The sequence below is a fragment of the Barbus barbus genome (assembly GCF_936440315.1).
Source record: "Barbus barbus genome assembly, chromosome: 33".
Taxonomy (NCBI): Eukaryota; Metazoa; Chordata; class Actinopteri; order Cypriniformes; family Cyprinidae; genus Barbus; species Barbus barbus.
In genome coordinates this window covers 11,589,772-11,602,288 of record NC_136761.1, presented here as the reverse complement: position 1 = coordinate 11,602,288, position 12,517 = coordinate 11,589,772, and the positions used below count along the sequence as shown (strand labels likewise).

General features: G+C 38.3%; 1 protein-coding gene across 2 annotated transcripts in view; it reads right to left on the bottom strand.

Annotated features, from left to right (window-relative positions):
* Positions 1 to 12,517, bottom strand: part of LOC306853489 (storkhead-box protein 2-like) — a gene marked incomplete at both ends in the record, with an annotated part of 65,095 nt that overhangs the window by 30,313 nt on the left and 22,265 nt on the right. The window contains one exon of one of the 2 annotated variants that reach the window (XM_079390947.1): positions 9,934 to 11,518. The exons of the other annotated variant lie outside the window; for it this stretch is intronic. Within the exon in view, the coding sequence (XP_079247073.1) occupies positions 9,934 to 10,099 (166 nt within the window). Of the gene's footprint in view, positions 1 to 9,933; positions 11,519 to 12,517 lie in introns of those variants that run through there. 2 annotated transcript variants of the gene reach the window in all.

The following is a 12,517-nucleotide window of genomic DNA, read 5'->3' as shown; positions in this document are numbered from 1 at the left end:
TGGAGCTCGAGCTGCACTGTCAGAATACATGCAATTCGTGCACGTATTACAAAACATAACATTCTGCAGTTTATTTACTAATTGTTTAAGACAATTTCACGATTTCAATCATCATACAGTAACCAGCAACAACCACCGCTTCCTCTTCTGAAGATATTCGATGACAGTCTCTCTTGGTCAGTGCTTGTAATGATTTTTTCTATCTTTCTCGGACAGTTTTGAATTCTTCCACACTGCCGACATGTTTGCTGCATTATAAAGACTGTGCATCCCTCACTCTACGCTGGTGGCAATTTGATCACGTAACCAAAAATGTCATTGTTCGGCACAATTGATGTTGTCTTTTTGCTTATTCAAATAATTTTGGTTGCTAAACATTCGGTGTATCCCTATGCAGAACTACATATTTTCATAATCAACTGGTCAGTGGGTTGTCTGAACAAGTAGTTCACTATAGTCAAGCTTAAAAAGTGTAAATGTTAAACAGCAAAACCCTTTCTAAGAAGTTGCATGTGAAAATTCATCCCTTTTAAATCTCCAGCACTAAGGAAATCCCGAAGCTAAATGCACATTCTTGCTTTCAGGCTGAGATTTGCTGTTTAACATTTAAAGTTAACAAGCTAAAGCATAGCATATTAAAACTCACTCAGAGAGGTTGCATATCTCTAAATTCTCAGCTCCAAATTTAAAATGTAAAATTATACAAAAAGAGCAAAAATTATCCAACCCACTTCAAATTAACGCTTGAAACACTTGATTTAACTTGATCTCACCAGAACATGTACTGAACTGCAGCATTCATGATAAGCATGACATACTCTAAAATGAATGCTGTCCTTTACAGAGCAATAAGCTGAGAAAACCACAAAGAGTTCTGGATATGTTTGAAGTTTTTTACGCTCTCTCATTGGAAATGCTGGATGACACTGCACAGTCCTTCTCAAAAGGAGGTGATGACAACCTTGTCTGTGTTAAAAAGGCTCTCTATCCCTGTATTATTGTCGCACAATCTGCAATTTACGGCCTGAAATGAGTTTCAAAGTAGACTTGATGAATGAAAGAATGCCCAAGACATAAAGAAAGGCAAAACAAAGTGGACAAATAAAAGAAAGTACATTAGCAGGCTGATGCCATCTTTGAAAACTTCAAGGTTTACAGCTTCAGCCGCTTCTGCAATAACTAGAAGACATAAGAAGATGATATAAAAACCGTGATTATAAAATGCCAAAGGGATGCACAGCAGATTTTAGTTAGCTGGAGAACTAACAGAGGCTCCTAAGTTGGGGCTCACTGACATTTTACAGTTTACTGAGACTGTGTGATGTCTAAGATGGGGAGAGGATACAATGGAAAACATATACGAAAGACCAATAAGGAGATATCTGAGAGAGCAAGAGACAGGTCTGGACTGTGTAAAGATCTGTACAGCCTTTTCCTGGATTTAAGGCTTTTAACAAAGTTGATTACCGTAAATGAGAATCCACAGCATTGGGTTATCAAAACAAGCCTGCAATGCAAATCTAGTATGTGCTACTTCATAGCTCCAATTCATCCATTTAACTATTAGGACCTATTGTACTTTCCACATAAATAAATAATAAATGTGATAGAACAGGGATTTTCTCTTTTTTTGCCAAGAAAATTACGATTTCCTGTGACTACAATACAGTGAAGTGATTGCATTACTAAAATATGAAAGTTAGAAATATTATATACACAGCTAAAAATTGTAAGTGTCATACAGTTCTTAAAGAGGTAACGGAGCATTCAGCCTGTAAGACACTGGCTTCACATCAGCGCATCTTGTCTGCAATACGAGCTGCTGCACGCTGTCGCTGATTCAAGGCTTGCGCTCACATTTCAGGACAGATGTCAAAATAGTCACTTGCTTAATTGGGTCATTGCTGCATCGTCACAAAAATTTGCAATTTGCACATCTTTTTAAGCCAATCGGTACTGGCGCGCTCCAGAGGCTGTTTCAAGGCTGAGCTCTCACAGTCACATCCAAAGCCGCCTAGCGAGTATCATATACAGTTATTTTTCGTAGTTTGTTGTTGCGTTTAAGTGGCCAAATACACACAAAATTACGCAAAAATGTCCGTCCTGGCCAGTATCCAGGTTTTTCTTAAGTAAATGTGAACAGCTGAGAAAGAAAACGCATGTGTATAGGCTATGGATCCGTGCATTATGTCTTCTGAGAGCAGAGCAGTTCACGTCACGTCTTTTGCGTGCCCAGGTTCTTTATTTCAAATGTAGATGTGCCGCAAGCGCGGTCATTATAGAGGATTTTTCATATTATGCACATTATAGGTCAGCACAAGCGTCTTTCATTGGTGCGTGAGGAGGGGGATCCGTCAAAATGAGGTGCCGGATCGCATTTCGGAGGTGCATAATAATTTGCTGCTTTTAGTTAGTAAGGAAGTTGCAAATTTTAGGTATTGGGTAAGATTAAAAATTTAGAATATGATCATGCAGAATATGTGCTTTATAAAGTACTAATAAACAGCCAATATTTTAATAATAGGCATGACAATAAGCAACTAGTTAATAGTGAGAATTGGTCCCTATACTAAAGTGTTACTATTGCTGTTGTACTAGTCAAAACAAATGACAAATATTAACTGGAAAATACTTAGTTTGGAAAGGCGCTATATAAATGAAACTCCCTATTATTAAGTTAAACAGTACCTCACAACCCCAAAGCTAAAAGTGACAGTGGCAAGAAGAAAGTGAAGTAAAGTCGTGACGTATTGTCAAGTATGGTGACCCATACTCGAAATTGGTGCTCTGCGTTTAACCCATCCAAGTGCACACACACAGCAGTGAGTAGTGAACAAATGCACACACACACACACACACACACACACACACACCGTGAACACACACCCGGAGCAGTGGGCAGCCATGCTGCAGCGCCCGGGGAGCAATTGGGGGTTCGGTGCCTTGCTCAAGGGCACCTCAGTCGTGGTATTGAGGGTGGAGAGAGCGCTGTACATTCACTCCCCCCACCTACAATCCCTAGCCGGCCGGGGACTCGAACCTGCAACCTTTCGATTACGAGTCCGACACTCTAACCATTAGGCCACGACTTCCCCCTGTTACATTATCTTAAGTTAATACATCAAGTATGCTACCCATAAAAACAGTTTGTTTTCTCTCAAACTTTCCAGTTTGAAAACCCCTCATTTAACACTTCATTGAACTTCATATGCTGAACCTGAACTGCCGTCACTAGACACGAAGCCGCTCATACTTTTAGAAAAACTGAAAAAAAGACAGAAAGGGAGACTGTTGAGAACTTCACGACATCTTCAGAATCCAAATAAATCATGAACAATGAAAACATGGTGTGCAACTGTGTGTGTGTTCCAGTGTGTGTGTGTGTGCACTTGTGTGTTGGGTACATGGCAATTCTGAGTGGCTTGCCAATACTTTAGCGTTCCCATCCAATCAAATGGCTAGAGGAGTTCTCCTTTTCATGGCATCCAAAGCTGCTCTCTAAGAGTCTGGAAAGAAATGCATAGAGCACCAGAAAACAAACAAAAAGCATTCAAAAATGACAATCAAGCTCAAACAGTCTCCAACAATCAAAACAGCTTGTGGTAAATAACAGTGTCTCAAAAGCTAATCTGATGAATGACTGGGAATGACACAATGAAGCATCTTTCCAATAAATATACATTAATTCATTATAACTCACGACATAGTGATGCTTTTTTATATTTTTTTGGAAAACAGTAATGGGACACAGATGACAAAAAGACTTTGAACTGTGTTTAACGTAAAAATATGGAAAAGTTTATCTTCTGTTTAACAAAACAGCTTATGTGCACAAAAAGCCTTAAACGATCCTTAGTGGAGTCAAGTTTTATGGCAAAACAAATGACATTGCTTTTCCATTTTTACTTAAAAAAAAAAAAAAAAAAAAAAAAAAAGTATGCACAACGCTTGCAGAAAATGCTTCTGTGCTCATTACTGAATGTCTATTGATCCGTAATGATTCAACATTCATCATGTCCTGACATGCTTTTGAAAAACAAAATAGCTACATACTTTTCATTCTATTAAAACATTTCACTCATATCAGTGCTCGGACTTTCAGAAGAAAACGCCATTCTAATTTTGTGAAATCTCTAAAACATCATTATGATATGCAGTGAAGCTTAACCTGATTATATGCTAGTACAAGTAGTCCTTGAAAAAGCATTTTTTACAGTGTGTAAAAAGAGAGCTGTAGAGGTTGATAAGAGTAATTGGTCAAATCCAGTCACATGGTTCACTGACATCTAAGCTTGTCGCATCTACAAAATCAACCAACTATTACTCGCTATGCTCTGAACTGCAGGACCAGCTGTTATTTATTTCAGAGCTGTTACGTGACACTACGGCCAGTCTGATACCAGTGGGGTCAGATTAGAAATAATGACCACATACGAAAAGTCAAAGTCAAGTCTGATTGCAGCATTAAGATGCCTTTCAAGATGAAAGTCTCTGATCTGGGCAGTTAGCTATTTAGAATAAATTGTCTACAAATCATTAATCTCGTAATACTGTAATGGCAAGGCATCTAGTTCCATATGTGCCACAAAATCGGCGTCTTATTTTTTATTTAAAAGTATTACAAAGTTTAAGGTCCCTTAATTCAGAAAATCTTGGAATAGTATGAGATGCAAGTCTTCAAAACCACGAAGGAACTGCAGGTGGAAGTCTATCCCACAACAGATGTCCCATTTGAAGTATCTACTGAAACAAAGTCTGGGATTTCACCACCATTTAAGTGAATCCCTCCAAAATCCACAAGCTGACACGGAGCTCCGACATTTTTCTTGTGAGTGAGAGAACGGGTGTATCTGAAGTGGATCTGAAAGTCTCAAGATGTGTAGTGATTTGAATCACAAAAGCAGTTTCCATTTTAGGCTACAAGATATGATAGCTTTTCTTAAAATAGCAATGCACAAATCTTTCCTCTTACTGTAGCAATTTTTCTCTCAGAGGTTGCAACCAATATTACTTATTGCCTCAAATTACACATTTGAAACCAATGGAGACTTCCCTAACATTACTTTCCTAATGACTCTGGGAACTCCTCCAGAAAACCCCCTATAGTCAGTCAGTGTAATTTTGTGCTGAGCGATAGCCAGGTAAGATAACAGTAAATCTCTCTCCCAACTCACCCATGATAGCATAAAATTCCCTATAATCGTTTTTAAAACTCCTTGTCTGAGAAAAACACTAAACTGGGGAACAAAGATTTTGGACACCGGAAAATATGATTGGACTAAACAGAGGAGCCAGTCAAAAATTAATAAGAAAATCTAAAACCCCACAAAAGTGTCCGCGTACAGCTGTAAGTTATCAACCTTGTCCGTCGACCCGATTTGCATGTGGATATTGCATACCATGACTCCTCCACTGACCTGCATGAATTAGCACTCCACGCTAGGCATGTGTTACTGGAAATGCAGAAGAGTAATGAAAGACAAGAAAACACAGGGTCAAGTTCAGCATCAACCATAAAGCCAAAGCTTACGTTTTTATCTCTGAACAATGCAGATGATTGTGCGACCTTTACTTCATAGTTTTTACCTCCCGCCCCCAACTAACACTCCTCCACGAGAATGCAAGCCAGAAGTCAGGCGGTTTGTACAATCCACAAACTCACTCGACCGGCAGCACACCGCCACCTCACTAAAAATATTGCATAAGCCATGTGAGGAATTCAGAGTCATTTCATTTTCTGTGGGGTTTAACCAATATTGGGGAACAAATGCTTCCAACATTTGTTTGAATTAGTACAATAGGATGATGGTATTTCAGTAGTTTATGGACATTTCTTTCTTACATGAATAAAGAAATAAAATACAGTCCAGAACTGCAAGTTTAAAAGACTGAATACACCAAAAAACCCCTAGTAAAAAAGTAATTTATTTAAAATACATTTTATACTAAGTACAATAACATATTTACTGATATATATACTGCTCTAGACTTACTGATATAAAAATTATAATTCAAATTAATTTGGAGTACTACTTTTAATACCATTATTGATGAGGATTGTATGACCTTTGAATAATATCAGTCTTTAAATGCAAGAAAGTATACTTGCAACAGCTCCACTTGCACAATAAAATATACTTCAGTATATGTTTAGTTGGACTTTAGCACAATTAAAGTACATTAAGTATAAAATTAGTTCTTCCAATTTAGAGACTCTTAAGTATACCAGTTTAGTATCCCCAAAGTACAACTGCAGGGTATTTTTATTAAGCACATAAATATGTAAATGTATTTGTAGCATACTTAGCATGAAATTAATGCATTTAAAATTAATTTTAGAATATTTATTTTTATATTATGGACCCCAAGTCAGAAATGCTAACCAGATTTGACAAATTTGCTTCATCGAGATTATCAATGAATAACAACGCATTTTTTTGATAGCACGTTTTTTTATTTGTTAACATTAGTTCATGCATTAGATATCATGTACAACTTGAACATTTACACAACTTGAAATGTAAAAACGTATGTGACCCTGGACCACAAAACAGGTCATAAGGGTCAATGTTTTTAAAGTAAGATTTATACATCTATATACATCATTTATACATCAAAGCTGAAAAAATAAGCTTTCCATTGATGTATGGTTTGTTATGATAGGACAATATTTGGCTGAGATACAACATTTGAACATCTGGAATCTGAGGGTGCAGAAAAATCACATTTCAAGTTGTCCAAATTAAGTTCTTAGCAATGCATAACACTAATCAAAAATTAAGTTGATACATTTATGGTTGGAAATTTACAAAATATCTTCATGGAACATGATCTTTACTTAATATCCTAATGATTTTTGGCATAAAAGAAAAATCTATTATTTTTACCCATACAATGTTCTGTTGGCTATTGCTACAAATACACCAGTGCTACTTATGACTGGTTTTGTGGTCCAGGGTCACATATTACATATTTAATATAATTCATTTATATAATAATTAATTCTAAATTATTGTGGTAAATGTATTGTTCATCATCATCTCCTGTTAGCTGACTGGCACTGACTAATGTACATCTTCTGATCTGTATTGTAGAGTTACTTTAAAATGATCATTTTACCAATGATCAAATACAGACCCTTGCATTTGAATCTGGAGTAGCTACAATATGATTTGCCTTTAACCTAAGATTGAAAGGAACAGCTGTTTCTATGATTCCTTCTGATTGCAGGAATCATTAACAACAGAAACTCCCTCTTCAACAAACCAACAGCAGACTTTACAACCAAAACCACATGCCAGTGCTTCGATATCAGTCACGAGAACTCTAAATAATGACAACTTTACATCCCCTCAATGGAGATTCACCGTTTTAAGGAACTGTAAATTACAATCAAGTTGAGATTCACAAGGCCTATACATCAAGGGAGTGCCGTCCAATCATTTTAACCAACTTTAAAACAGATCTTCCCACTTTCTCAGCCCCACACATTGAATTGCTCGCTAGTGCTTTATGCCCCAAATGACACCCAAACTCCACAATGACCACGTTATTTAACCTTTGACACCCAATGTTGCTAGGAAACACGAATGATCCTCAAACCAATGTGGTTTATCCATTCCCATTCAGCTTTACCTCAAGTCTCTCTCACTTCAAGTGAAGCAAAATGGAACGTAGCCATTTTACACAGGTCAGCATAAATTTGAGCTGAGCACCTTCATGTACGTCAACCGGTGAATCATAATTCACACACCACTGACAACAAATATGGAAGGCAAAAACATTTTAGGGGAACATCAAGTGGTGCATTTCACGTCAAGCTCAAGTTCCCTCCAATTGTTGGCTTACACGTCTATTCTTGGACTTTGTTGGTGAAACTGCCGGACGTAGACTAATCAAACTGGGATGGAGTAATCCTTGGTCATTGCCTCTTAATTCTCTCGTTAGCGCTGAGGAGAGCAGATGTAAAGAGGGGTTCTGGCACAGCGGCAATAAGAGTATTTATTTTTATGGGAGCACTCTGTTGTTTCAGGCCTTGAGCTTGGGTCTGGGATCTCTCTGCAGTGATTTGGTATAATGACATCCAACAGGAAACCTTAATTAGCCGATCAAAATATGAGATGCATAATATGAGATGTTATATTTTGCCCTCTGGGTCTGAACAAGTCGGGTAAAGTATCACAAAAAGAGCATGTGTAATCAACTTAGCTTAAATATCATATTGTGACAACAGGTCTCAGCACATATGATTTCAGCACATCATTTAATAAACGCAAATCTAGATTTGGAATACAGGCGAGTAAAACTACACATTTTCATAGTCGACTGGTCGGTGAGCTGTCTGTATGACTAGTTACTCTTAAGGACAGGGCTTCCTTTAGACTGACTAACAGGCTTCCCACATCTTTTAGACATTAAGAGTGAATTTCAGTGTCTTTTCCAGTTGTTTGCGATTACTGGATGAGGATTTTAAAAATTATTTGATTTTTCATCATGGACAAAATATTTTAGAGCTGTGTTACAGCTAGAACAATTTATATTCAACTCCTAAAGTCCATTTCATTATTTTCCTGACTTCTCTAGGCCTGGTAATCAAAACACTGAAATTCCCTGTGGAAGTACTGATTGTATAATTAGGTTGATTTAGGGTCACATCCACCAGACCTCGATCAGACGCATTTCTTAAGGGACACATTCTTGTTCAGAAGCAGTTGGAAAGACTGCAAAAGAAAGTCACAGAATGCAATAGTCTTAGGATGGATTTTTTCCATTTGAACTATTTTAGCTAACGTATGATGAGACAGCACTGTTCACATGGATCAACATTAAAATAAAATTAATAGCATTCAAGATATCTGACAGATATTCAACAAATATGTAGGCTATAAACGTTTATTGCACAAAATTACTTGAACTCTGACAATAATTATCTTGAAATTCACAAGTTGCCCTTTGGTGGCTACAGTTGTTCTGTTTTAAGAGAATGAGTTTATGGATGCAACATCTCAGAGAGCTTCCCAAGATTCTAACAGCACAATAAAACCAGCGTGCCAAAACATTGCATCTCTAAATTCATCCCATGTAAATCTTTGCTGTTAAAAATAAAGTTAAAGCAAAAACATGAATAAAACTAAATCTAGATTAACTAGTCAACCTCATTGAACCATCTCTAGAAACTTGTAAAATATATATGTGACCCTGGACCACAAAACCAGTCTTAAGTCACTGGGGTATATTGTAGCAATAGCCAAAAATACATTGTATTTTATTTTATGCCAAAAATCATTAGGACATTAAGTAAAGATCATGTTCCATGAAGATATTTTGTGAATTTCCTACTGTAAATATATCAAAATTTAATTTTTGATTAGTAATATGCATTGCCAAGAACTTCATTTGGACATCTTTAAAGGTGATTTTCTCAGTATTTAGATTTTTTTGCACCCTCAGATTCCAGATTTTCAAACGGTTGCATCTCGGCCAAATATTGTCATATCCTAACAAACCATACATCAATGGAAACCTTATTTATTCAGTTTTCAGATGATGTATAAATCTCAATTTCCAAAAATTTACGCTTATGACTGGTTTTGTGGTCCAGGGTCACATAAACTAAATTAAATGCCAAAAACAAACAGATTCCAAATCAAACCTAGTGGTCTTAAAACATGGAACAGCCATGCGACACGAGCTCCAGATGCAACAAAACTCAGCTAACACTCGCACACACAATGGCATGTTCAGACAGTGTGGGGCAAATGCTAAAAATAGCTGACCTGCATCTGTAATGCAACGGACATAATCATCTCATGGCCTTAAATCTGGTGAAAGTCATCCGTTCAAGGCAAACACAAAATATAGAATGGTTGTAAAATCAGATGCACAAATTAACAAAGTGCCGCTTCTGCCATTGGAGCGTAAAGGACAACTGACCTGTTATCATGAATCCTTGAGGGCAGTGAGAGATGAAGTGTTTAGGGTAATGTTTGTGGAGCCGGTAGTCTTTCTCGCTCCGTGACCGTGTGCGATCGGAGGCCCGGTCAGAGAATTCGGAACTGGGCCAGGCCCTGCGCAAAGTGGTGCTGCGTGTTTTTTTCATGATGAGCCCGGATAAACGGAGTGTGCCGGCACCAGCTCTGATATCTCACCACCGTGATCACACTTTGGACATGGTGGGATACCGTCGTTATCCAGCTCTCTCCTCTTCTGTCAGTCCAATGTAAGCGCATGTGGTGAAACGCATGCACACACACTTAATCACAGATGCTCAGGTTGCAGAATCCCTTAGGAATGGTTTAGGGTCCTCCTGGTCCTAAATCGGTCAACTTCAGATGCATCCAGCAACACATCACCCTCCACACACCTAATCCTGGCTTACGCTTTCTGCAAACAGAAGCACACATGCACACTACTCTCACATGCTCGCCGATCGCAGCAGCATGTGGATGGAAGACGAAGAGGTGTGTGGGAGTGGAGGGAGGAAGGGTACGAGGGGACTCATGTGGGAGAGATGGAAGGAGGGGATTTTAGAGGGGTCGGAGTGGGGGGCTGCGGGGTTTTCGCACCGTGAGAAGAACCCTAGACTCAGACAAAAGATCAATTCAGTCGCGCTTCACTCCACTAGTGCAGAGCCGTTGAGACAAAGGAGACCCCCAAAAACAAATTAGACTTTTAAGACCAGGAACCATATTGGAGACAAAGTCTTCGTGTGCAGGGCAAGGGTCCTTCAACCATGCAGAAAAGACAAGCAGGGAAAAAAAAAAAAAGTCCATATGTGGGAGACACAAGAACCAAGTCCTCCCCCTTCTCGGATTCAAATCCAATTCTGGAAAGAGCTCAATCTGTTAAAGAAAAATAATGTGTCACACAGAGACCTGCTTGGGCGCATTGGAAGACTTCTAAAGCGTTCAGAAAATAAACACTGATGCACTGAGCGAAGAACCGTCCGTCTTCTAGTCTTTCTCCAGACTGTGTTGTCTGACTTGTCTCTCTTGCACCAAGCACTCGTAAAAGCGAGGCTGACGCATGCAGCTCCTGTTTTCGCCTGATGATTTGAGGAGCTGTCCGTCTTCAGACTTGTTGATCCAGTCAGGGTGCGCTTCTCACGACAAAGAGATGGCAAGAGAAAGCCCTGAAGGTTCTAACTTTCTGGTAGTCCGCCCAGCCTATAGAAACCTTGAGCTTTATTTACATACGCTGCCTCGCGAGCTCCCCAGACAGTCGAACCGTCGCAGTAAAGAGCGTGTGAGAAATGAGGACGAGGAGTCCCTTATCTGCAAGAGATGAATGACAAAAGAGTTGAGTCTTGCAGTGCCTTTTCCAAAATAACTTATTTTCTCTCTTTTTTCACTGAAAATCTCTTCTTCCTACAGGCAGAGTCATTCACAATTCCCACTCGCTTCCATCAGTTGAAGCACCAGCTGCACGAGAAATTCCTCTGGAATGCAATTAAAGAGATCCCTCCACGGCAGCGCGAGCGGGAAAAAGGGGGTTCGGGGAGCAGTGTGGGATGGTGAATGGAGATCTCTCCCGCCCTCCCTTTCTCTCTCTTGCTCTGTCACGCTGTCATCCCTCCCTACCTCTCCTGACAGGAGCGCAATCGCGCAGCTGTTTGAGAACACAGCCAATCACTCCATGGCAGCAGACGGAGAGAGAATGTGACAGGATCTCTCTTTTTCATGCACGAGAAACACACATTGCATTTTTTTGTCAGATTTGGAAACACAAGAGTCACAAAGATACACACAAGAAGCAAAATGCTGGACATTTCAGAGTATTTATCCTTTTAAATTTGCATGCTAAAAACTTTATAGAAAAGAATATTATTATTATTATTACTATTAATGACGAAAATGTTTTTTTCACCACAACAGCAAGCTAGAGATGAACATTTTTACAAAGAAATTAAATATTTAAAAATGATGGCACATCATTTCCAACCAAGCTATATTTTTGTCAAATTATGCAATAAGTTATATAATATTTTTAAAAGCAAAAATGAAAATTCATTAAATTAAAAAAAAAAATTGTTTACTTTTTCAAATCAAATTCTATGAAAGTAGTCATTTGAATCAGCCATCCAAACTGAATCAAAATATGTTTGAGCTGTCAATGCATAAAAAGAATTTGAGTTGTGGTAGAAATGTATTCAGAAAAAAAATACATAAAAATAAACGATTCCATTAAAGCATGAAACAGGAAGCATGAAAAAAAAAAAGGACCTCCAAACTTTCACCCTAAAAGTCAAAAGTACACCTTTGTACCTTATATATTCCTAAAATGATGCATATTGCATATAAGTATAAGGTGTATATTTGAAGGCACTGTCCCACAACAAGCTGTACTCTTTAAGGTAACATTTTTCTACATTTTTGTTTCTAATAGTCCACTACTGCAAATTGTTAGTGCACAAATTAGTATCGTTTTCTGAAAGTCCAGAGCCAAATAGCACCCACAGTGAAGAACCACCCTAAACGCCATTTAAACAGGATTTATTGAAGATACTCTGTGCATGAGA